Genomic DNA, 27,353 nt, shown 5'->3' on the forward strand with positions numbered 1-27,353 from the left:
TTAAATATTATATGTGACAATTTTGCTCAGCCTGTCACACTCCAAGCACAAAACATTGTATACATAGACCAATAAGATTGAATGTAAGAGAGCTAGCCGTTGTGGAGGCCCCGCTCGTCTGACCGTTGTGGAGTTGTGGAGGCCCTGCTTGTCTGACCGTTGTGGAGGCCCCGATCGTCTGACTGTTGTGGAGTTGTGGAGGCTTCGCTCGTCTGACCGTTGTGGAGTTGTGGAGGCTTCGCTCGTCTGACCGTTGTGGAGGCCCCGATCGTCTGACCGTTTTGGAGTTGTGGAGGCCCCGCTCGTCTGACCGTTGTGGAGCTGTGGAGGCCCCGCTCGTCTGACCGTTGTGGAGTTGTGGAGGCTTCACTCGTCTGACCGTTGTGGAGGCTCCGCTCGTCTGACCGTTGTGGAGGCTCCGCTCGTCTGACCGTTGTGGAGGTAGGTCCCACTTGGCCTGGTGGTGTTCCAGCCGGCACTAATACTCTCCTCCTATGAGACCTTTACTTTTGATGGACTAGTGCAAGATCCAGGAAATTACTGTCAAACTTATCTGTCCACTGTTTAGAAGTCAAGGACCCACTGATCATGTCGAACACTGGCATTGAAGGCCTGTTTTCTAATGAACTCAGCCTCCACACAGCCACCAGTGACTTACATCAGTCACCCTTACAGCTGAGCAGTAGCTAAAACTCTCACCAACTGTGCTACATTTTACATTACATTTATGGCATTTAGCTGATGCCTTGGATAAAAGCAACTTACAATTATTTGAGGGTTAAGGGCCTTACGCAGGAGCCCAACAGTGGCAATTTGGCAGTGGTGGGACCTGAACCAGCCACCTTCCAATTACAAATCAGGTACCTTAACCACTGAGCCACCTCTGGCTATTGTTCCACACACTCACCACACACTCGCTCTCTGTGCTATGAGATGAGTAGACACCAATTTATTAGTACTAGTCCATGATCTAAAGGAATCGCTATGACTGAACAAGTAAACCCCTCTTATATCTAATTCATTTAAAAGACCGACAACCCGGCATCATATGAGGTCGTGCAATTACCTCAATTTACCACAAGATGGTGCTGTAGACATGGAAATGTCATATGTGTCGTCCCTCTTTTTTCCACTCGATATCATCCTCTCTCAAACGTAACTTGTTAATAAACCAAAGCCTGAATTTGTTCTGTGAGGTAGGTTTCTCACAAAGACATTCTTCATCTGTAAAGTTTTCCACATAACATCGGTGAGGCTATAAAAACAATCAAGCACTTTTTTAACGCTGAATAAAGAGGTTGTTCTCCACCCACACATTCATAAGCAATTAAATCTGATATTTTCACTTTCTAGATAACACAGTCCCTGCTAATTGCTGATCGTCAGTGTGGGTCCATGGAGTTGAGTATCATTAAAATGAGAGAGGCTGGGTCTTATGCACTGGCCAACTTTTGTCTAATGACTGCTTTATGTGGGTAATAAGTGCTTGTCCCTCAGCTGAAGAGTCCACTTACAGATCTTCTGTGCACACCACACTCATCTACCCACTCGTTTCAGAGTCAGGCATTAATGTGAGTAAAATTAACATATTACACAGAATCAAAATCAGGAAAGTACACTTGCACTAATCATGTCAAGTCAAACCTGAGAAAATTGCATTTAAAATGAATCTCAGATTGCAAAGGAACATATTTAACAATGCAGTAAAGATGTTAAATAACTTGTTTTTTCTCTCCCTTTTAAATTTGTCCCTGAGCTGCTGTTGTGAATTCAAAAGCCTTATAAAGATGATCTGTGACTGTGTGCTGCGTCTTCAGAAAGCACAGCACTGCCCATGAGGAATGCAGCTTTGTTAGTGGATACCTGCTGCACCGCCTACGCGCCCACAATGACTCTCCGTGTGCACCACACTCTATTTTTACTGCAGGCCTTCTTTTGCTTCATGGCTCATGGCCTCATTATAAACTACACGAGTGCACAAATGCACAGTTCTCATCTGGTCACATCTATTCTCATCCTGTTGCTCACACTTTTCTCCAACACTGATTAAACTATGTGTTAGTCATGTGATCTCCACACAGCACTAAAGGTAGATACCATGGAATTGAAGAGTGAGGTCAAAATCTTGTAGAATATTTCAGGTGCCTCTAAGATTTTGGGGTTTGAGTGATGAGTTGTGAACAAGTGTGTGCCATGTTTCTTTTCTGTATGCTGTTTCCGTGTATGGTGCTGACCAGAGTCACTGGGAAAGTCGGGGGTGGAACAGAGGAGACTGGACTGGGCTCCTCTACTCAGGCATGAGCACAATGGAAGCTCTGATGTCTCTCCATGATTAGAAGGTTCACGCCAACAGTACAGACAGACCCAGATCTGCACAGCCTGTTAGAGACTATGGTCAGCCAGGCTGCGTGCGTGGGAAGAACCCTGCACTTAATGGTGGGGTTTGCTTGAAACATGTCATTTTCATTTCATTAACTGGCAGATATGAGATAGTTCATTAACTCTGGGAGATATGAGAAATCATTCATTAACTCTGGGAGATATGAGTGATAGTTTATTAACTCTGGGAGATATGAGTGATAGTTTATTAACTCTGGGAGATATGAGAAATAATTAATTAACTGGCAAATATGAGAGTTCATTAACTGGAAGATATGAGAAATAGTTCATTAACTCTGTGGAGCAATTTTCAAATGTTCATGCTATCTCTTTTTTATTAATTATTAATGTATCCAAACAGTAAGCTTTTTATTGTACAAAAATAAATCAAACCAACAAAAATAAGTTTAAATATGCCATGAAATTAAACGCAGAGGACACAAAAGTCTAACAAACACATGGAATTATTTGACCGTTCACAAATTCTATATAATGGGGTAATATGCTTTTCAAAGTCAAAGTCCATTAAGAGCGCATAACAAACCTGTTGGTAGCTTTCCAGGGCAGCCATGACAGGACAGCAATCATTACAAGATAGCTGGAACTACAGAGCCAAAGACATTCACGTTGGAAGGTATGGAGTAAATCAGTATTGGTAATGCTGCATTTAAGCCTTGGTACCTCATTCTGTTTTGTGCAGACCTGACAGAAAGGCTGAACTTCCTGTCCGACTCTGTGCTGTGTCTGCATTCCCATCTACAGCACTGAAGCCAAAGAGACATTAACGTACGTACGTACGACACAGACGACGTGCTGCAGGGCGTTTGCCTTATGGAGGAAGGCCTCTGACCTACATCGTGTAGTCCCTGCCGTACACTAATGAGAAGACTAATTTTGATGAAGAGGAGTTGATTTGAGCTCAGGGCTCTCAGAGGGCTTCCTCACATCTGCATTCTTCATCTTGGCCAAGAACAATCAGTACTTTTAGTATCCATGGAGAGCTGCAGTCTGTGACATCCTGCCGTATGGCCTCTATACACCTGTAGTTTAGTCGCCATGGAGACCTGCAGTCTGTGACATCCTGCCGTATGGCCTCTATACACCTGTAGTTTAGTTTCCATGGAGAACTGCAGTCTGTGACATCCTGCCGTATGGCCTCTACACACCTGTGGTTTTTAACACACTTTGTACAGATGCAGCTGCCCTCCACCTTTATGTAGGCCAGTATACACACACACACCCGACTGCTCTTCTTCTTTGGTGAACATACCTCGTACGGAGAGGGTTAAGTCCCTAGGACAAAGTGAATGAAATGGAACCTCTTTTGATTTAGGTGCTACTCCTGATCAGCGGGGAGGGAGAGACCCCCTGTCGTAGTTGTGTGACCGGGCTAGGATTGGGACGGTCTGGTCAGAGCCCTGCTGGCGCTGAGCTCGCAGCGTCCGTCGTCTCCCCAGTGGGGATCCAGATGGGGTCCTGCAGGTGAACCTGGCTTGACCCCACCAGGTCATTCTGCCTGGGTCCTGTGGGGACGTGTGCTGAACTGTGACTATAAATCCCAGCATGCAGCACTGAACTCGCAGCAGTGAGGGGTTGTGACTGATCAGTTGCCGTAAGAGATGTGTGGACAGACGTGGTCGTCATCGAATGCTGTCGAGTGAGATCAGGGGTCCCATGGGTGTTCAGAGACTGGCGGGACAGACTAAGGTTGCCATGGGAACAGATGCTACATGCTTTGCCGGAAGTGTTTATGGAACCAATGGTCCTGACCTGAGTCGCCACTCCACTGGGACCAGAGAGGCACGGGAAGCCGGAACCCAAGCTGTGGAGAGTGAGCCCTCCTTGGGGGGCTCGGTGATCCGGGTAGGCACTCGGCTGGCTGTCCAGCCCCAGAGCTGCAACCCTTCCCTGGTCTGGGCAGCACGTGGAGTGGGGACAGGCACTGTGGGGACCCACAGGCTGGGGGAGATGCTCCCAGACCCCCTCCTGCCCCAGCACAGAGCCCCGCTCATGGGCAGAAACACACCCTGCTCGCAGTCCTGCCGAGTCTCTAGCACAGAGCGCCACCTGCTGGCAGGGCAGCTGTGGGGACCACTCTGAGGACGACATGGGCAGGGTTGTGCTGCCATGGCAACTGAAAGCCGAGCATGGAGGGAGGAGGGTGGGGAAGTGAGGCCCGGTGATGTGGGTGTGCAGGAAGTGCATCATCTCATGTAGCTCCTTGGCCAGGCTGGACATTTCCTCATTTAAACGGTTCATCTGGAACATGGACACAAAAACAATAACAATGTTAATCTGAAGATGGAATTATACAAACAATGACAACATAAATCAGAGGATTTAATTATAATTATAACTGATGAAAAAGTGCAAAGGGTAATTGATCTGTTAAGTGAGATGCGTGTGTGTGTGTGTGTGTATGTGTGTGTGTGTGTGTGTGTGTGTGTGTGTGAGAGTGTTTATTAAACACCTCTGTATTGAGCTGAGACACACTTTGTCTGACTTCTTCAGTCTCAAGTAGAAGGTTGGCATTCACCTGAAAGGGATCTAAAATACACAAAGCATTTAACAGCAGTGCTACATTTAACAGCGAGTTTGAAAATACTGCAGTACAAATACTGAAGTCTTAAGTGGCAAAATAGTATAAGTTCATGATCGTTGTAATATTTTCAAAATCATCTTTGTTGCCATTTAGATCTTTAAATTCTGCATGTCTAAAATGTTTAACATGAAGTTGAAATGCTGGCCAATCTGTGTTAAGCAGGTGTGGCCCTCACCTTTGAACTGTGGACTGAGGGCGACCCCACTGGATTCCACATTGAAATGAAACACTGGTTCATTATCCTCAATCCCATCAACAACCCTGCAGTAAAGCAGCACTTTTAGAGATGTGACCATGCTGGCATTATCCTGACATCCAGACATTAAACAATCCCACCTGTCTGAATCTTTAGGGCCCTGTTTACGAGATGCGCTCATTAACACAAGCTGATATTTCAGCAAATGATATTAATGCATTTGATCCCACAGTCAGGTAAATCCACTAAAGTGATGTACCATTTAACATACTAAAGTCAAAAATGCTTTGGCCTTCGGTACCTGGGGCTCAGATCCAGTGGACTGATGCAGCTGAGGGAGGAGGGAATTAGCAGTTTAGCTGGCCGGTGGGCGGAACCTGTGTCAACTACTGTGCCATATGACTCCTGATTGGCTGGCGTCTGAGGGGAGGGGGAGGGGCTCTGTGCCTGGTAGCCTTGGGTTGGAGTGCGGCAGAGGCGGAGCATACTGAAATGGCATAACTCCTCCCCCAGCATGGCGCTGAGAGTGGACTGTGGAGAACACCCTCCTGTGCTGGAGAGTAATGGTTGCCTGACCACTGCCTGTCCTGAACTGTCCTCTTCCTCAGCCTCCAAAATGAAGGGCAAGTTTGGGTCTAGGGGACGGCTGGAGTGAGAACAATCCTGAAAAGATGAAGAGAGAGAGAACATGACGAGGATAAGGAGAAAGAGAAGGAGAGATTAGGATCAATGAAATCATTCCAGTGCTATTACCATAACGCAATGATGTCCAGCAGTATTAACTCTACATGTGTCCTCTCAAATGATGTCCAGCAGTATTAACTCTACATGTGTCCTCTCAAATGTCCAGCAGTATTAACTCTACATGTGTCCTCTCAAATGATGTCCAGCAGTATTAACTCTACATGTGTCCTCTCAAATGATGTCCAGCAGTATTAACTCTACATGTGTCCTCTCAAATGATGTCCAGCAGTATTAACTCTACATGTGTCCTCTCAAATGATGTCCAGCAGTATTAACTCTACATGTGTCCTCTCAAATGTCCAGCAGTATTAACTCTACATGTGTCCTCTCAAATGATGTCCAGCAGTATTAACTCTACATGTGTCCTCTCAAATGTCCAGCAGTATTAACTCTACATGTGTCCTCTCAAATGATGTCCAGCAGTATTAACTCTACATGTGTCCTCTCAAATGTCCAGCAGTATTAACTCTACATGTGTCCTCTCAAATGATGTCCAGCAGTATTAACTCTACATGTGTCCTCTCAAATGATGTCCAGCAGTATTAACTCTACATGTGTCCTCTCAAATGATGTCCAGCAGTATTAACTCTACATGTGTCCTCTCAAATGATGTCCAGCAGTATTAACTCTACATGTGTCCTCTCAAATGTCCAGCAGTATTAACTCTACATGTGTCCTCTCAAATGATGTCCAGCAGTATTAACTCTACATGTGTCCTCTCAAATGTCCAGCAGTATTAACTCTACATGTGTCCTCTCAAATGATGTCCAGCAGTATTAACTCTACATGTGTCCTCTCAAATGATGTCCAGCAGTATTAACTCTACATGTGTCCTCTCAAATGTCCAGCAGTATTAACTCTACATGTGTCCTCTCAAATGATGTCCAGCAGTATTAACTCTACATGTGTCCTCTCAAATGATGTCCAGCAGTATTAACTCTACATGTGTCCTCTCAAATGATGTCCAGCAGTATTAACTCTACATGTGTCCTCTCAAATGATGTCCAGCAGTATTAACTATACATGTGTCCTCTGAAATGATGTCCAATAGTATTAACTCTACATGTGTCCTCTCAAATGATGTCCAATTACTTCCACCTTGTGTAACACTGCTTGTTTACAGACGTTTTGCTGCATATAAATTAAATCTGTGTCGGGGGGGAGGGGTGCGCACATGTGTCTGTGCATGTGTTTGTGTATTCATTATTTTTTTGTGTATGTGTGCACGTGTGTCTGTACACATTTGTGTGTGTGCATATGTGTGTGTGTGCATGCGTGCGTATACATGTCTGTGCATGTGTGTGTGCGCGTGTGTGTCTGGGCCTGTGCATGTTACCTGTGAGGCTCTTGGAGTGCGAGTCTGGCCCTGAGAGATACAGACAGGAAATGTAATCTAGTGCTCAGTACCGTAACAGTTACTGTGGAAACCGATCACTACATGAGACAAAATTAGGGAATGTGATGATGAAAACCCAGAGTGTGAGCTGTGTTCCTGCAGGGATGTGACCTCTCTGAGATTGTAGGTGAGGTTGTGGTGGATGTCCTCGGAGAAGCGTGCGCTGTATTCAGGGTAGAGCGCTAACACCTCCCTCAGGGCCCTGACGCTCACGTACTGCAGGTCACAGTAGGTCAGAGCCTTCACATCAGCACTGGCCTTGATCACATGATCCTCTCCAGGCAGGTCTGCACCAATCAAATCTCCCTTACCTGGAAACACCCGCCTCACATTAAATAACTGATTTGATCTTTGATCTTTGCAGCATAGTTCTTTGCAATAGACCTAACCGTAACCCCTAACCCCTAACCCTCTAACCCTAACTCCAACATCCCCAGTACATCATGGACAGGTGTGACATACCCAGTATAGCGAGCACCATGCCATCTTTGAGCACCTCCAAGGACCCGGAGCAAACAAAGTGATTGGCGTGTAGGGCGTCGCCCTGCCGGATGAGGTACTCGCCAGGGGCGCAGAAAGAAGTCTTGATATGCAGAGAGAGGGAGCGCAGGCACCCCCTACTGGCAGATGAAAAGAGCGACAACTGCAGGATGTCCTTGTTGAGATGCATGGCGATGTCTGCACGCAGCTCGTCTGGGAAGTCGTGCAGGAGCTTTAAAAGATGTAGCAACACACAGGCTGAGGCATTTTATTTATTTACAGCATTTAGCTGACGCTTTTCTCCAAAGGGACTTACAATTATGACTGAGTACAGCTTTGAGCAATTGAGGGTTAAGGGTCTTGCTCAGGGGCCCAACAGTATCAACTTGTAATTTAAGTGTCATCTTAAATGTGCCACATTCAGCCCAAATTTAAAAGCAAAAAGAAAAGGAAGGAAAGAACGGAAAGGCCAAACACAAACTGCCATTCTGAGCAGCTTTTTTAAAAGGAGAAGGTAGTAGAGGCTGAAACCAGTGTGACTGTGATCAGTTACTTTATCATGTGATCAGTTATACTTTCATGTGATCACTTTATCATGTGATCAATTATACTTTATCATGTGATCACTTTATCATGTGATCAATTATACTTTATCATGTGATCAGTTATACTTTATCATGTGATCAGTTATACTTTCATGTGATCACTTTATCATGTGATCAATTATACTTTATCATGTGATCAGTTACACTATCATGTAATCAATTATACTTTCATGTGATCACTTTATCATGTGATCAATTATACTTTATCATGTGATCAGTTACACCATCATGTGATCAATTATACTTTATCATTTGATCTCTGACCAGGCTGCAGGCTCTGAGGTGACAGCCTAGCAACAGTTGTTCCTGTGAAACTGCTTTAAGTGTTTCTGCTGTTTTTCTTAATCACTGAATAAATTAGTATGTCGACAAAGTGTAAATGATCTACTTCTTTATTGTTATTTTATTTCAACCTTCTACATCTCTGTGCATCCAATCAGTTCTGCCTTCTTCCCTTCAGAGCATCTCACCACGCTCCACTCACCAAAGACACCGACTAGTAATTATCTCTGTGAAACCAGGTGTGACTGAGTGTGAGATATTTCTGATACTGAACATGCCACTAAGACACATATTCTGTGAGTGTGTGCACCACTGCCAGATACCTACATACTTACACATGATTAAAAATATAAATATACACATGTTATCAGTGAACATGTACACATAATTAACAACAGTGAGATTGTACTTAAACAGTTCAGGGACCAACTAAGTTGCCCTCTGTGTCAGTGTCTGAGGTGGATGTTTCAGGTAAAGCTCCGCCTCTTTTGAGTGTCTGAGGTGGACAGCTCAGGTGAAGCACTGCCTCCTTTGCTAATTAGCCCAAGCAATCCAGTATAATTAATGAGCCAAAACAACAAGGTGGCAGAAAATCACGGCTGGATGGTTATTTTGTGGAACCTGATGTAGTTCACGTCGAGGTGCTCTCTGTGACCTGAGTGAAGTGAGTGAAAGGCAGCGAACACTCTGCCAGGACAGTCTGCCACACCTCGTTGGCGTTGATGCCATTGTTGACGGACCAGGTGGTCTGGAAGTACTCGAGCATGCGCTGTTTGAGCTGGCGTGGGAGACGGTGCACACGCGTGAACTCCTTCAGCTCCTTCATGCGTGTGTGGTAGAGCGAGCGGCGCGCGTACATGCGCTGGATGATGGCCGTCACGTTACCAAACACCACGGCGTGCATGAGGGCTGGGGGGGAGAACAGAGTGGACAGCAGAGGACAGCCCAGCAGCACAAGTTGATTAACAAAGCGGTTTGGAGTCAGTCTGAGCACAGCATGATCCAGACATGAGAGAGAAACCCCAGACAAGCAGGCACGTCACTACACACAGCCTCACTCTGTGCTTAACACTACACACAGCCTCACTCTGTGCTTAACACTACACACAGCCTCACCCTGTGCTTAACACTACACACAGCCTCACTCTGTGCTTAACACTACACACAGCCTCACTCTGTGCTTAACACTACACACAGCCTCACCCTGTGCTTAACACTACACACAGCCTCACTCTGTGCTTAACACTACACACAGCCTCACTCTGTGCTTAACACTACACACAGCGTCACTCTGTGCTTAACACTACACACAGCCTCACTCTGTGCTTAACACTACACACAGCCTCACTCTGTGCTTAACACTACACACAGCCTCACTCTGTGCTTAACACTACACACAGCCTCACTCTGTGCTTAACACTACACACATCACTACACACAGCCTCACTCTGTGCTTAACACTACACACAGCCTCACTCTGTGCTTAACACTACACACAGCCTCACTCTGTGCTTAACACTACACACAGCCTCACTGTGCTTAACACTACACACAGCCTCACTGTGCTTAACACTACACACAGCCTCACTCTGTGCTTAACACTACACACAGCCTCACTCTGTGCTTAACACTACACACATCACTACACACAGCCTCACTCTGTGCTTAACACTACACACAGCCTCACTCTGTGCTTAACACTACACACAGCCTCACTCTGTGCTTAACACTACACACAGCCTCACTGTGCTTAACACTACACACAGCCTCACTGTGCTTAACACTACACACAGCCTCACTCTGTGCTTAACACTACACACAGCCTCACTCTGTGCTTAACACTACACACGTCACTACACACAGCCTCACTCTGTGCTTAACACTCTGTGCTTAACACTACACACGTCACTACACACAGCCTCACTCTGTGCTTAACACTACACACAGCCTCACTCTGTGCTTAACACTACACACAGCCTCACTCTGTGCTTAACACTACACACATCACTACACACAGCCTCACTGTGCTTAACACTACACACAGCCTCACTCTGTGCTTAACACTACACACAGCCTCACTGTGCTTAACACTACACACAGCCTCACTCTGTGCTTAACACTACACACAGCCTCACTCTGTGCTTAACACTACACACAGCCTCACCCTGTGCTTAACACTACACACAGCCTCACTCTGTGCTTAACACTACACACAGCCTCACTCTGTGCTTAACACTACACACGTCACTACACACAGCCTCACTCTGTGCTTAACACTACACACAGCCTCACTCTGTGCTTAACACTACACACGTCACTACACACAGCCTCACTCTGTGCTTAACACTACACACAGCCTCACCCTGTGCTTAACACTACACACAGCCTCACTCTGTGCTTAACACTACACACAGCCTCACTCTGTGCTTAACACTACACACAGCCTCACTCTGTGCTTAACACTACACACATCACTACACACAGCCTCACTCTGTGCTTAACACTACACACAGCCTCACTCTGTGCTTAACACTACACACATCACTACACACAGCCTCACTGTGCTTAACACTACACACAGCCTCACTCTGTGCTTAACACTACACACAGCCTCACTCTGTGCTTAACACTACACACAGCCTCACTCTGTGCTTAACACTACACACAGCCTCACTCTGTGCTTAACACTACACACGTCACTACACACAGCCTCACTCTGTGCTTAACACTACACACAGCGTCACTCTGTGCTTAACACTACACACGTCACTACACACAGCCTCACTCTGTGCTTAACACTACACACAGCCTCACTCTGTGCTTAACACTACACACGTCACTACACACAGCCTCACTCTGTGCTTAACACTACACACAGCCTCACTCTGTGCTTAACACTACACACGTCACTACACACAGCCTCACTCTGTGCTTAACACTACACACAGCCTCACTCTGTGCTTAACACTACACACAGCCTCACTCTGTGCTTAACACTACACACAGCCTCACTCTGTGCTTAACACTACACACATCACTACACACAGCCTCTCTGTGCTTAACACTACACACAGCCTCACTCTGTCTTTAACATTACACGTCACTACACACAGCCTGTTGTGTGTGTCTGATGTGTGTGTGACGTGTGTGTGTGTGTGTGTGTGTGTGTGTGTGTGTGTGCGTACCCCCAATCAGCATGGTGCAAACAGAGAAGACCTTCTCAGCATCTGTGTTGGCGCAGACGTTGCCAAAGCCGACACTAGTCAGACTGCTGAGGGTGAAGTAGAGGGAGGCTATGTAGGCGCTGTGCACGGATGGACCGCCAGACGTGCCGTTAATGTACGGTGTCTCCAAACGCTTTGCCAGCTCCTGCAGCCAGCCTGAGAGAGAGAGAGAGAGAGAGAGGGGGGGGGACAGTCTTCATAGTAACACTTCACATTAGAGACACAAACACTAGAAACCTGTACAGACTACAATTACTTTGGATTAACAATGAGTTCAACTAGAAATTTCAATCCAGCAGTCAAAAAACTCACGTCAAGTTTACATTCAAATACCATCTCAAATATTTCATCCTATCATAGCAGCAGTTGTTCTGTGTGTGATGAGGTGTTGGAGCTACTCTCAAACAACCAGCTCAAGTGATGCACTCTGATGCATTCTGTAAAAATCTCCTGAACATGCAGCGGAAAAAAACAGATCCAGACCGGCCAATAGAAGACATCATGTCAGCAGTGTAATGACGACACCACAGACACACAGCTGTACTTCCTCAGTCAGTGTGAAACATTCAGCCAAATATGGCAAATGTACTTCACAACATTTGAGTCGATCCAGCCCAACACTGACAAACCACCCATAATACTGGGAGAAAAGGCCTCTATACACCTGTAGTTTAGTTGCCATGGAGACCTGCAGTCTGTGACATCCTGCTGTATGGCCTCTATACACCTGTAGTTTAGTTTCCATGGAGAACTGCAGTCTGTGACATCCTGCCGTATGGCCTCTATACCTGTAGTTTTTAACACACTTTGGACAGATGCAGGTGCCCTCCACCTTTATGTAGGCCAGTATACACACACACACACACACACACACACACACACACACACACACACACACCCAGTACCGATGTCCCAGGTGCGCAGGTCATGGCTGATGAGCTCCTGCCGGCCGATGACATACCAGATGCAGGCGAGCCAGTGTGCGAGCAGAGCAAAGGCGCACATGAGCAGGGTGAGAACCACGGCACTGTATTGAGAGTAGCGATCCAACTTCTGCAGGAGACGCAGCAGACGAAGCAGACGCACCGTCTTCAGCAGGTGCACCAGAGATGTCTACGGGACCAGATGGCACGGGATGCGTGAGCCAGAACCGCATGTGCACAATGAGGAGAGAGAAACGGGAGGAAACAACACACACCACCAGTGAGACTGACACTTCAGGAGGGTGTAAACAACACTGTGTACTGCTGCCACAGGAGGGTGTAAACAACACTGTGTACTGGTGCCACGGGAGGGTGTAAACAACACTGTGTACTGGTGCCACGGGAGGGTGTAAACAACACTGTGTACTGGTGCCACAGGAGGGTGTAAACAACACTGTGTACTGGTGCTACAGGAGGGTGTAAACAACACCGTGTACTGGTGCTACAGGAGGGTGTAAACAACACCGTGTACTGGTGCTACAGAAGGGTGTAAACAACACTGTACTGGTGCTACAGGAGAGTGTAAACAACACCGTGTACTGGTGCCACAGGAGGGTGTAAACAACACTGTGTACTGCTGCCACAGGAGGGTGTAAACAACACTGTGTACTGGTGCCACAGGAGGGTGTAAACAACACTGTGTACTGGTGCCACAGGAGGGTGTAAACAACACTGTGTACTGGTGCTACAGGAGGGTGTAAACAACACCGTGTACTGGTGCCACAGGAGGGTGTAAACAACACTGTGTACTGGTGCTACAGGAGGGTGTAAACAACACCGTGTACTGGTGCTACAGGAGGGTGTAAACAACACCGTGTACTGGTGCTACAGAAGGGTGTAAACAACACTGTACTGGTGCTACAGGAGAGTGTAAACAACACTGTGTACTGGTACTACAGAAGGGTGTAAACAACACTGTACTGGTGCTACAGGAGAGTGTAAACAACACTGTGTACTGGTGCTACAGAAGGGTGTAAACAACACTGTGTACTGGTACTACAGAAGGGTGTAAACAACACTGTACTGGTACTACAGAAGGGTGTATACAACACTGTGTACTGGTACTACAGAAGGGTGTAAACAACACTGTACTGGTGCTACAGGAGAGTGTAAACAACACTGTGTACTGGTGCTACAGAAGGGTGTAAACAACACTGTGTACTGGTGCTACAGAAGGGTGTAAACAACACTGTACTGGTACTACAGTGCCAGATTCTGCACTGAGAATCAGATCTCATGAATGAATGTAAACCCCCATTCCTCTGTCCACTCTGATGACTATCATCAGATATCTTTATCTGTACTTCTGTTAAGGTTAGGGGAGTGATAGGTTAAGGTTGGGGAAGTGATATGCTGGGTTAGAGGAGTGATAGGTTAGGGTTAGGGGAGTGATAGGTTAAGGTTGGGGAAGTGATATGCTGGGTTAGAGGAGTGATAGGTTAGGGTTAGGGGAGTGATAGGTTAAGGTTGTGGAAGTGATATGCTGGGTTAGAGGAGTGATAGGTTAAGGTTAGGGGAGTGATAGGTTAGAGTTGGGGAAGTGATATGCTGGGTTAGAGGAGTGATAGGTTAAGGTTGGGGAAGTGATATGCTGGGTTAGGGGAGTGATAGGTTAAGGTTAGGGAAGTGATATGCCTGGTTAGGGGAGTGATAGGTTAATGTTAGGGGAGTGATATGCTGGGTTAGAGGAGTGATAGGTTAGGGTTAGGGGAGTGATATGCTGGGTTAGAGGAGTGATAGGTTAGGGTTAGGGGAGTGATAGGGTAAGGTTGGGGAAGTGATATGCTGGGTTAGGGGAGTGATAGGTTAAGGTTAGGGGAGTGATAGGTTAAGGTTAGGGGAGTGATATGCTGGCTTAGAGGAGCGATAGGTTAGGGTTAGGGGAGTGATAGGTTAGGGTTAGGGAAGTGATATGCTGGGTTAGAGGAGTGATAGGTTAGGGTTAGGGGAGTGATATACTGGGTTAGAGGAGTGATAGGTTAGGGTTAGGGGAGTGAAAGGTTACTACTGTCATGTACACAGGCCAGATCTGATCAAAACAAGGAGACCAATGCAAATGAAGAAGGACTTAAAACTAAAAGTCTGTAAAAACAAAATCAAAGAATATAAACCAAAAAAAGATCAAAGCCAATATATATAGAAGAAAGAGCAAAACTGAACCTACACACAATGAAACGAACCAAAATAACCGACAACCTGGGAAACAAAACACAGGCCTTAAATACAGAGACTGATACAGACTAATAAGACACAGGGGAACACAGAGACAGGTAGAGATACAAGCAAGGGGGCAGGACAGAACCAGGAATGAAACAAAACAGTGTTGCCATGGGAACCATGACACCAGGGAGGGGAGATCGTGACAACTGCAGAAAATGCATAGATCTATCCAAACTCACCACTGACACACAGATCCACACTCAAACATGCACACACGCACTCAAACTCACCACTGACGCACAGATCCACACTCAAACACGCACACACGCACTCAAACTCACCACTGACACACAGATGTACACACAAACCCAAACTCACCACTGACACACAGATGTACACACAAACCCAAACTCACCACTGACACACTGATCTACACACAAACACACATGCACTCAAACTCACCACTGACACATTGAATGCATAGAGGAGGTCAAAGGGCAGAGCAGCGATGAGGTCCAGGATGAACCAGGTAGCTGAGTAGTGGAGACAGATTGAGTGAGCGTCATACACCACCTGCCCAGCGGGGCCCACGTACGTGGTGCGGAAATTTAATACAATATCTGCAGAGACAGTATATTACATAGTTATTACATATTACATAGTTACATGACATTACATAGTTTTTTTAAAATATATAACAGTTATTACATGTCTATAAAAGATTACATAGTAATGCATGTCTATGACATATGTGTAATAACTATGTAATATCACATATTACATAGTTACTACATGTCTGACATTACATGCATCACATATCACATTATTACTTGTCTACGATATAGTACAGTTATTAAAACATATATATCAAATATTACATAGTTATTACATGTCTGACAAATTTAATTGTTATTACAGGAGCCAGAAATTCACTATCTTGCAGCTTAAAGCGATATAATGAAATATAATGAGTAATGAAAACATGTTAATTTGACTCTGAGAGATGGTCACTTTATGCAGATTGACTACAGTAATAAATATAGTAAACAAATGCAATGACTGACAACACAGTACACACAATTCAACAACATTCAACACAGTACACACAATTCAGTACACAACATTCAATACACAGTACACACAATTCAGTACACAACATTCAATACACAGTACACACAATTCAACACAACATTCAACACACAGTACACACATTTCAGTACACAAGATTCAACACAGTACACACAATTCAGTACACAACATTCAACACACAAAATTCAACACACTGTACACACAATTCAGTACACAACATTCAACACAGTACACACAATTCAACACACATTCAACACACTGTACACACAATTCAGTACACAACATTCAACACACAGTACACACAATTCAGTACACTTAGTCTTTGACATTCATTCTAAAATATAAACACAACAGATGTCATGTGACTTCAGTGCATTGCCAGTGTTCATTGTTGAATGTTATGAGCAGAGAAGAGGAGAGGGGAGAGGAGAGGAGGGGATGGGAGGAGAGGGGAGGTTCAGATCAGGAAGACACTTATGAACAGAAGAGATGTTAAGACCTAGAGAAAAAAAGAGAGGGAGTAAAAGAGAGGAAGAGTTTGGGTGGACAGTAGCTGCTGTCTGGGTACGTGGGGAGGATGTTACTATAGCATGTTGTCATGGAGATATTTGTCGGATGACCCCACCCCCTCCACACGCACCGAGGATGAAGAGCATCTCAACAACGATGTCACTGACAATGCTGCTTCTGGAAGTGGAACCACACGCAGGGTCGCCATGGTTACTGTCATCCATGGTGGAGAAGCATACGTCATATGGAACCGTCACAGCCACGTAGAATGTTGCGAGGAGGATCAACCAGTCCCACAATGCTTTGCACAGGCTGTAGTGAAGCAGGATGAATCGGGACTTCTTCACCGAGGCGACTTTGTACTCTGGCAGTGTAGGCTTGGGAAACGTGCTCTGTCACCACATAACAAGGCACTTAGTACAACTCCGGATCCAGTAAACACTGACAGATATAAACAGTCAGTCAACTTTCTTAAAGTTTTTTCATCATCAAATATTTGTTTGAGGTGGGTACTGAAACTGTGACGGCTTAGTACTCTTAGGTGATCAGTTTGTGATTGATTGATTATTCAGTCTGGCTAATCCATGCATGCAACTCAACCCTTTAGCAAACACTCTGTCAATTGACCTGTGCGACATGACCTCTGTGATCTCACAGAGCCTCGTGTGCAGCTAGAGATCTGCCCAGTCTGATCATCACTAAATGTGAGAACAGTCTAATAATAACCTTGCAGTCTGATAGCACAACACACGGCTATGAACATGACACCAGTCTTATAGCAGAGCACGTTGCCATGGTAACTCACATTTGGCAGCTTCCCTTTGCTCCTGTTGGTGAACTGACTGGTTAGATGGTGTACAAGTCTCCACCCACGCTCACGAGCATGACTCAGGTGTGAGTGGCTGGACTTCCTGTTTTGGGTACCATCTTCTAACATGTGGGCAATTTAAAAAACCCTTTAGTTAGTTGATATGCTGTGATTTATTGAAGAGTTTATAGTGGGTGAAAAGTTGTTGTGGGGTATAAGTCAGGGTGGGGTTTGCTGGCTCTCACCCTGCAGCTGTGTGCAGTGGTGCGTCTTCCCATAAGAGTCTGTGATGTCTTTGAAGGAGAACAGGAAGAGCACCACCTCTCCTGTCTCATTCCTGATGGGCACCATGTCCAACAGGCACCAGAAGGGAGAGCCTGCCGTTCCAAAAGAAAAATCAGGAAAAAATAATTGTTCTTTGTAGTCCATAAAACTCTCATGAACTCTCATTGGTTAGGACCACATTTAGCAAGCAGATCATCATCTAAGTCAGCAGATCATCACAAATCCAGTCAACGCTTCCAGTTTTAGAAGTAGTTTTATAAGTTTCCCTTTGTATAAGCAAAATCTAAAGCTAAAAGAACATCGTCACCAGATCCTTGCAATCAAAACTACTTCAGTTCTAAATCAGATTAACATTCTTTTGTGGTGACCGCTGTCACCCAGATTAGGTCTGGCCCCCTTCTGAGTCTTGGTTCCTCTCAAAGTTTCTTCCTCGTGCTCTAGGGAGTTTTTTCTCATCACTGTCACCCTTGGCTTGCTCACTGGGGGCTTGGACTTGGACATTTGTAAAGCTGCTTTGTGACAACATCTGTTGTAAAAAGCGCTGTATAAATAAATTTAGATATTGATTGATTGGTTGGTTCTACAGTGTCTGGTGTGGGGTACCGTTCTTCTTGTAATAGCGAACTTCAGCCCGGTACTCTCTCTGTCCTTCCAGGGTCTTCTCCACTTGTTGAGTCACTCTCTCACTCGTTTCCTGTCCATGGAGGAAGTGACATGTACACGTCTTCTTCATGACCTCAGTCCGTACAAAGCCAGTCAACTCACAGAACCCATCTGAACAGTACACGATGGGGTAACCACGGCAACCATGGACATTCCCCAGCAGGAAGTTGCTGTCTGTGTATGGAGTCACAAAATAAAGACAGAGAGGGATTTATTTTAAAAATCTGTTCAGGCCTGAGGGAACAGAGAAGGTGAACTTTCCATGAAGAGACCACCCATGAGTCACATGTAGGAGATTCAAGTACCAGCTAACGGGAAACGCCCACAGCCTCAGACTATATTCACCTTAAATGTCTTTGTTTAATAATCAGATAAAATTACATTTGTGCATGCACAACGAGAAATAGGAAAAAATGAATACACTAACACAAAGCACACCCACGGCCCAGAGTCCAGCACGCAAGCCACGCCCACGTCCCAGAGTCCAGCACACAAGCCACGCCCACGGCCCAGAGTCCAGCACGCAAGCCACGCCCACGTCCCAGAGTCCAGCACACAAGCCATGCCCGCGGCCCAGAGTCCAGCACACAAATGACGGCTATGGCCCAGAGTCCAGCACACAAGCCATGCCTACAGCCCAGCGTCCAAACCCAGCTTCCATCAACACAAACACTTTCAGACATTTGACTCATTCATCTTTTATGATGACTTCTTTGCCCTCTGATTTTTCTCTACATGAAGAATCATTTCGATGATTCTCTCTTAGTAATCATTCTGTTTTGGAGAACTTTATTCATTTATTTCAAATTAAGTCAAATTTCCTGAATTTGACTTTGCCTGAACTGACTTAGAATTAAACTTAAATGTCCTAATGAAAATCTACACTGTCGCTACAGTGATGCTGTTTCTACAGTGATGCTGTTTCCTCCACAGTGATGTGTGTGTGTGTGTACTTATATATATATATATATATATATATATATATATATATATATATATATATATATATATTATACACATACACACACACATACACACACACAGATAATCACATATATTATTTATCTACCAATAACACATGTATATTAACACAAGAATGTAATACATGTAGATAACATACATGTGTCCGTGTGTCTAGTCTGTTGCTGCACAATAAACCTTGAGTCTCCAGGATCCAGAGGCAAAGGCATGTGCTCCTGGACACAATGTCCTCCTCCCATCTGTCCAAGACACCTGCTGTAGACTCCAGGACACAATGTTTCCTTTTAAAGGATGAGTCATTGGAGCAGTGCAGGACTAGACTGTTACACTCTGACGTTTAAAACAACTCTGTGAAGTGTGTGTTGTTTTTACTCAGTGGGAGAGCATGAGAACGATGCCTGGAGGCACCCACACTGCCTGTCTAACCGCCTGACGATCATTAGATATCAGTGGATTAAGACGATGTTCCTGGTGAACAGTTGCTATGGTAATAAAAAAAGGAAACATATGGGAGTGTTGTTACTTCTGTCTGAGAGGTTACCAGGATACAGCAAAGACGGTTCTAAACAGGAATCACAAAAACAAAACAAAAAATAAAGTTATCAACCCACATTTTTTTCTTATAACAGAGAACTTTCATAATAACTTCAATCATTGACTTTAAATTAGAATTATGAAAGATGCTATTTATATGTTTCATTTGGAGAATATCATACATGCCATGATGCAACTTTCTGAGAAGGATGTTTAAGATAAAATAATCAAATGGTTAGGACTAGGGTTGGGTTAGTGTTAGGGTTGGATTAGGGCTAGAGTTGGGGCTAGGGTGAGGGTTAGGGTTCTTAGATTAAAGATAAGGGCTTGGGTTAGGGGTTAGGGTTCTTAGATTAAAGATAAGGGCTTGGGTTAGGGGCTAGGGTGAGGGTTAGGGTTCTTAGATTAAAGATAAGGGCTTGGGTTAGGGGCTAGGGTGAGGGTTAGGGTTCTTAGATTAAAGATAAGGGCTTGGGTTAGGGGTTAGGGTGAGGGTTAGGGTTCTTAGATTAAAGATAAGGGCTTGGGTTAGGGGTTAGGGTGAGGGTTAGGGTTCTTAGATTAAAGATAAGGGCTTGGGTTAGGGGTTAGGGTGAGGGTTAGGGTTCTTAGATTAAAGATAAGGGCTTGGGTTAGGGGATAGGGTGAGGGTTAGGGTTCTTAGATTAAAGATAAGGTCTTGGGTTAGGGGTTAGGGTTCTTAGATTAAAGATAAGGGCTTGGGTTAGGGGCTAGGGTGAGGGTTAGGGTTCTTAGATGAAAGATAAGGGCTTGGGTTAGGGGTTAGGGTGAGGGTTAGGGTTCTTAGATTAAAGATAAGGGCTTGGGTTAGGGGCTAGGGTGAGGGTTAGGGTTCTTAGATTAAAGATAAGGGCTTGGGTTAGGGGTTAGGGTGAGGGTTAGGGTTCTTAGATTAAAGATAAGGGCTTGGGTTAGGGGTTAGGGTGAGGGTTAGCTTCACACAGCTAGTCTATGCATGCTGTGAAGGAAATATTGTTGTGTTTCTTTCTCTATCATTGTAAAGCGTGAGAAAGCTTAGCATAAGATTAGAAGAACAGGACGTTCCCTAGAGAACGTCCTTGAAGAAATACACTCCTTCCAAGGAGTTATCTGGTCTCAGCAGAAGCAAACCCTCCCTCGTTCTCTCGAACGCTATGGCTATTATATAAGGGGAGGGAAATCACCCAAAGGGGAGCGAAGCAATTAGGCACGCTCATTTTTTGAAACTAATAACTCAATAAAATCTTCTTATCCACATCTGACTCCTTGTTTGCTGAATTTCCACCACAGAATTTGGCGTTGTCGGCAGGATCAGCGAGAGGCACCATGCGGGGCAGCAGTGACTAAACTTCGAGGACGCTCCTCAGAGAGAGAACTGAGCTGGAGAAAGAGGGAAACCCACAAGAATACGGGAAAGTACCTAACCAGGGAGTGACGTCCCGCTTGACTCCGGTGGTGTGCTCCGCCTGATCTAACGAACAGAAAGTAAGTGGTGAAGTTCAGTAATTTAATCCTAGAAGAAAGTGACATAGTGATCCGCCTGAGTCTACCCTGGGGTGGGTCTGTAAAGTAGCATAGTATATGAGATACTAGGGCTTAAAAATAGGGTCTAGAGGACTCCGGAGTCTGGGACTCCGCCAGCCTAAGAGAATAGGCACACTGAGTAGACGTACTAGTGTAAGAAATAGGCCCGGGCCGACAGAACACCCCGCAGGGAAAGGAGTGGACTCAGTATACTAGCACGATTTGCTGGAGCGGAACTAATCCATATCGGGGGTAGATGGTGTGGATAATAAGATAAAAATAGGAAAATTGTAGAGAGTAGGTAAGTTTCCTTTGTTCGTTTGTTGCCTGAATCCAAAAGTAAAAAAAAAAAAAAAAAAAAATGGGTGCGGGCAATAGTAAGGAGTATGAGTTCGGTAAGGACAAGCTCTCCAGTAGCCTATTCTTTCAAATGAGTAAAGATTATGGGGAACATGTAAACAAACATGTCCCGTTTTGGATTAAACATTATGGGTTTAATACCTCAGGGACGCTGAGTGTTGCATACCTGTTAAAATTAATTAAGAGAGTCGAGGTCAAACCTAGAGAAGCTGATAAGAAAGCACGGAAATATTTTGACAAAAACAGTGAGGATATGCTAGAAAAGGCAAAAATGTGGTTAGAAGAAGCTGAGAAAAGGCAGAAGAAACAGGAAGGGCAAAAGAAATGTAATAATGAAGTGTCTCAGTGTGTTTCCTTAGCTGATCCTGACCTCGATGCCGCCCCGCCGAGAGCCCCCAGCTGATTCAACAACCACAAGCATCAGGAAACCCACCTCCTTATCCCGAACCAGGGACTTCATCGCTAACATCAAAGCCGTCTCCATATGACGAACCAAGACGGCAACTGGAGACAATAACCTCACCAGTGGCTCATCACACTCGAAGTCACGCCACTATAAAGCCATCCGCAGGGCCTGACAGAGGCTATGCCCCACAGTTCCCGATGGTGGAAGTGTCAGGACCTGAGGGAGTGATTATGGTCCACCGTCACTGGACTACAGACGACATCATGAAAGCGGCCGACGGCCTGAGCAAGCCAGGTGACATCGGCGGACGACGCTTCGGACAAGAACTGATGGCATTCGTGCAGTCCTGCAGACCAACACAGGCTGAACTGAGACGGTTGTTGATGCGGAAGAGGCAGAGGAAGAGGAAAAGGAGGGAAAATTGATTGGATGAAAGAACAGGAATGCTACAACTGTGGAAAGCTTAGACATTTTGCCAGAAACTGTCCGGAGGAGGATAACTCATATGACGGGGGCACAGATCAGAATCCCACAATCCATGACGGGCGGTGGAGAGGCAGGACAGCAGCGGACCACTGAGTGAAGACGGCAAAAGGGAAGTGACGAATTTAAATTACCAACTATTACAGCAGATTAGTAAAGGGCCAAGAGGCCTCCCTGAGGTAACTGTGAAAGTAGAGGGAAAAAATGTTAGGTTTTTGGTTGACAGTGGTGCCACCCACTCAGTGTTAAAAGAAGGATTAATAGAATGTAGAATGAGAACAGGATATGGGATAACAGTAATTGGAGTGGGAGGTCATCCCATTGATGAAAGGATGTCCGAGCCTCTCCAATGTAGTTTAGGAAACAGCCAATTCAAACACAGCTTTTTGGTGTCAGAAACCTGTCCAATTAATTTGTTAGCTAGAGATTTAATGTGTAAACTTGGGTGCACAATTAGCAGCAACCCAGAGGGGTTATTTGTTATGTGGGAAACACCTACACAGGGAGTCCAGCTAGAGGCAGGAGTCCCTTTGTACGTGTATGAATTGCAGTGCACTGCTGGGGAAGTACTAACACATTTTATGACTGAAGTTACTAACACGCTACCTGGTGAGCTGACGGTTAAACAAAGTGATTCTATTCACTGTACAATGAAGGTCCATGAGGGATCTGATGTTGATTTTGAACAAAAATTTGACTTAGGGGGCAGTGACAGTCTGATTATCACAGCTATAGCGTGGGACTGCGAGTGGGCTGCGGGAGTGGTGCAGCTCTCAGCTAAACAGAAATCTTTATATTCAATCTCACATGCAACACCTCATGTGTCGCTGGCTAGCGCACATGTTGACCCAGACTGGCAGAGAGTAGGGTTGTGGACAAAACGCGTGTTGAGCGCAACTGATTGGATAAAAGAACCCCAGTGTAAAATTATGTACAGCCCAAGCATAGAAGTGTGGAAAATGCCAACCCCGTATAGGCTAAGTTGTAAAAGGGGGGTTGAGCTTGTAAGTCCTAATATAGTAATTATGGCAGCCTCTGTTACCCTCTCAGAGGAAGAGGAGGAGGAATTGAAAACAGTTCCTGCAGGGTTATGGGCACAGGGAAAAAATTATGTGGGCTTAATAAAAGGATGTGAGCCTGTCCACATCACCCCAAAATCTGATTACAGACCACGCCAGCACCAATACCCTCTAAAACCAGCGGCAGTGGAGGGCATCAGGCCTGTGTTCCAATCATTAAAACAAGCAGGAGTTATCGTACCATGCCCAGTCTCACCAGTACGTACTCCAATTTTCCCAGTTAAAAAGCCAGGGAGAGATGAATGGAGATTTGTGCAGGATTTGCAGGCTGTCAACACGGCAGTACACCCTAGAGCCCCAGAAGTTCCAAACCCGCACACCATTCTCTCTCAGATCCCACCAGACAGTAAGTGGTTCAGTGTAGTTGATTTGGCCAATGCTTTCTTTAGTGTACCTGTGCACAAGGATAGTCAATTTTGGTTTGCTTTCACTTTTGAAGGAAAGCCATACATATTTACAAGACTGTGTCAGGGGTATTGTGAATCACCAACCATTTACAATGCCGCCTTACACTGAAGCCTAGAAGCTTTAGAGCTCCTCGAAGGAACAGCCTTGCTGCAATACGTTGATGATCTTTTAATTTGTGGGAGAACACGAGAAGCGTGTAAACAAGCCACGGTGGCACTGCTACATCATTTAGCAGAGGAAGGCCACAAGGCATCCAAATCCAAATTACAGTTTTGTAAGCAGCAAGTGCATTTTTTAGGACATGACCACTGAACAAACGCGCATGCTGACTAAAGACCGAGTGAATGCCATCTTGACTATACCAAGACCCACGACGAAAAAACAACTGCTGTCCTTCTTAGGCATGTGTTCCTATTGTAGGACATTCATACCATCTTATGCAGAGCATGAGGGGCCACTCAGAGATATAATACGGACCAAGGGATCGAATTCCTCTCAGTTAGAATGGGCGCCAGAAGCTGAAGCGGCCTTTACAGCACTGAAGCAGTTATTACAGGTCATACCTGCTTTAGGCATTCCAGATCCCAATAAATCATTTGAACAAACCATGTCTCCCCACTTCTTATATGAAAGGACCAATTGAGATTGCTCATGGGAGAAGTCACATGAGCAAAGGGGGGATAGTGGAGAGCATAACAAAATATTGGTATGCACCAGGAATAAACACACACACCAGTAAATTTTGTTCCCGATGCTTGGTATGTGCACAAAACACACCACACGGAGACAATCATACCAAACACGCACCCGCCGGACACCCGCCGCCTAGTGAGCCATTTCAACATTGGCAAATAGATTTTGTAGAACTAACACCAGCCAAAAGGAAGAGGTACATGTGTGTGTGTGCATGTTTAGTAAGTGGGTGGAGGCCTTCCCAACGGGAAAACAAGATAGTGAGGCAGTAGCAAAAGCGCTATTGAGAGAAATTATTCCCCGGTGGGGGTTACCACAACGAGTGTCCAGTGACAATGGGACACCCTTCGTACACGAAGGACTAAAAGCTTTGACTAAATACCTAGGGGTAGATATGAGAAAACACTGCAGTTACCACCCTGCTAGTGCAGGGGCAGTAGAACGGACAAACGGCACCATTAAAGGAGGTCTAGCTAAAGTAACGCAGGAAACAGGCATGAATTGGGTAAAATGCCTTCCCCTCGTCCTGTGGCAATGTCGAACCAGACCACAGGCACGAACAGGGTTATCAGCTTTTGAAATAGTGTTTGGACGGCCTCCCAACACGGGGGTGGGTCCGCCGGACTGGGATACTAACCTGATCAATGAATCACTTTTGCAGTACTGTGTGTCTCTGCACAAATCTCTCTCCCATGTGTCTAAGCAGGTGAAGGCAGTTCTTCCCGAGGTGACGGATACTCCACTCCACACCCACCAACCAGGTGATTGGGTGCTGATAAAGGACTTCAGAAGGAAGCGGTGGAACCAGCCCAGGTGGAGAGGACCATTCCAAGTGCTGCTGACGACTAACACCGCCGTCAAAACCGACGGACGAGCAACGTGGATACACCACACTCATTGCAAGAAGGCGCCAGAACGACCTGAGGACTCATGATGAATTCTCTGTTTGTCACTATCCTACTCACTACTCTCGCCCCGATCGCGGGACGACAACTCCTGCCAGAGGAAAGATGCAAAGGCAATATCGCTTGTGCAATGGCATTGGTGACGGCAACCACTGCAGCCTTGAATAAGATTAACGGTTTAGCGTGGCAAGTCCTAACTCTGGCCAATAGGACTGAGATGATTTTTACACTCCTAAACCAAGAATTGCACCAGATTCGCCAAGTAGTCCTGCAGAATAGAATGGCCTTAGATTTGCTCCTAGCCGAGGAAGGTGGGGTGTGTAAGAAGATAAATGTATCATGTTGTTTTCACATCCCAGATTATTATGATAATATAACAGACCTGATTACACATATGAAACAGGACATCCAGGAGCCGTCCCCAGCAGACAATTCATGGTTCTCATGGTTCACCTCGGCCCTGGGCCCGTGGGGACACTGGGCAATGACGGTGCTTTTTCCTGTGCTCATTGTCGTATTGATTGTTGTGTTTCCTGCCATGTATTATGAATTGTTGTGTCACCTGGGTGACTAATCTTACTCGTGTACAGTATCAACTGTTGCAAGAACTGCCAAAGGGGGTGGATGAGGATTCTGAGGAATTTAATGACCTCCAGGCACTATTCATTGAAAATTAAAGTCTAGATGATGTTGATGATTGACAAAGAATCAAAGGGGGGAAGTGTGAAGGAAATATTGTTGTGTTTCTTTCTCTATCATTGTAAAGCGTGAGAAAGCTTAGCATAAGATTAGAAGAACAGGACGTTCCCTAGAGAACGTCCTTGAAGAAATACACTCCTTCCAAGGAGTTATCTGGTCTCAGCAGAAGCAAACCCTCCCTCGTTCTCTCGAACGCTACGGCTATTATATAAGGGGAGGGAAATCACCCAAAGGGGAGCGAAGCAAATAGGCACGCTCATTTTTTGAAACTAATAACTCAATAAAATCTTCTTATCCACATCTGACTCCTTGTTTGCTGAATTTCCACCACAATGCACATAGTTGTTTCAACTTGCAGAACTCACAAATCTTTTTAAATGGCAGAAACAAGAGTTATCAAAGTCAGTGATCTATAGCATCTATATATCCTAACGCTCCCCTCCGCTATGCACCCATCCATGTGATGTCCACATGTACAACGCTGCTATGCCTCCTTTGTTAGCCACCTTCCTGGTTTCACGTGTTCCACATTACATTACTGTTTACTTTGTGTATAAATGTCCTGTTGTCATTCTGTAGTCATGCGTTGGTGCAAGACCTTTCGAGACCTTGCTATTGTTCTACACCCCGTGTTGCTGGGTTTACCCATCACTTTCTCTTGAAATGGGATTGAAATGGGGAATGTACAACAATTAAACATTTTTTCACTTATTTATTCCATGGGAATGTTACAATTCAACCTTCTGCAATTTCCCAGCCACATAAAACCATTTATGTAATCTGACGAATTTGGTGAAGAGTCTATTTTAGCTCAGTTATCATGTATAACTGCTAAAGGACCACACACAGTACAGACAAAAACACCATCATTAACA

At 45.3% G+C, this 27,353-nt stretch overlaps 1 protein-coding gene across 5 annotated transcripts in view; it reads right to left on the reverse strand.

Moving 5' to 3' along the window:
- Window positions 1–2,635: 2,635 nt before the first annotated feature.
- The window catches only part of LOC113591519 (potassium voltage-gated channel, subfamily H (eag-related), member 4a), a 31,063-nt gene continuing 6,345 nt past the window's right edge, over window positions 2,636–27,353 (reverse strand). The window contains exons 1-16 of one of the 5 annotated variants that reach the window (XM_081708918.1): window positions 19,527–20,474; window positions 18,347–18,580; window positions 17,704–17,835; window positions 17,456–17,577; window positions 16,781–17,042; window positions 15,514–15,671; window positions 12,814–13,021; window positions 11,870–12,064; window positions 9,394–9,593; window positions 7,780–8,029; window positions 7,429–7,628; window positions 7,258–7,287; window positions 5,479–5,840; window positions 5,157–5,242; window positions 4,850–4,926; window positions 2,636–4,638 (exon numbers count right to left, since the gene is read on the reverse strand). In XM_081708918.1, coding sequence (XP_081565044.1) covers window positions 3,790–4,638; window positions 4,850–4,926; window positions 5,157–5,242; window positions 5,479–5,840; window positions 7,258–7,287; window positions 7,429–7,628; window positions 7,780–8,029; window positions 9,394–9,593; window positions 11,870–12,064; window positions 12,814–13,021; window positions 15,514–15,671; window positions 16,781–17,042; window positions 17,456–17,577; window positions 17,704–17,835; window positions 18,347–18,580; window positions 19,527–19,626 — 3,465 coding nt within the window. In that variant the 5' untranslated portion in view covers window positions 19,627–20,474 and the 3' untranslated portion in view covers window positions 2,636–3,789. Of the gene's footprint in view, window positions 4,639–4,849; window positions 4,927–5,156; window positions 5,243–5,478; window positions 5,841–7,257; window positions 7,288–7,428; window positions 7,629–7,779; window positions 8,030–9,393; window positions 9,594–11,869; window positions 12,065–12,813; window positions 13,022–15,513; window positions 15,672–16,780; window positions 17,043–17,455; window positions 17,581–17,703; window positions 17,836–18,346; window positions 18,581–19,526; window positions 20,475–27,353 lie in introns of those variants that run through there. The other 4 variants (XM_081708920.1, XM_035530941.2, XM_027032033.3 and 1 more) reach the window with 4 other exon arrangements.

The sequence above is a fragment of the Electrophorus electricus genome, unplaced genomic scaffold (genome assembly GCF_041902795.1).
Source record: "Electrophorus electricus isolate QZ-2024a unplaced genomic scaffold, ASM4190279v1 Scaffold190, whole genome shotgun sequence".
Lineage (NCBI taxonomy): Eukaryota > Metazoa > Chordata > Actinopteri > Gymnotiformes > Gymnotidae > Electrophorus > Electrophorus electricus.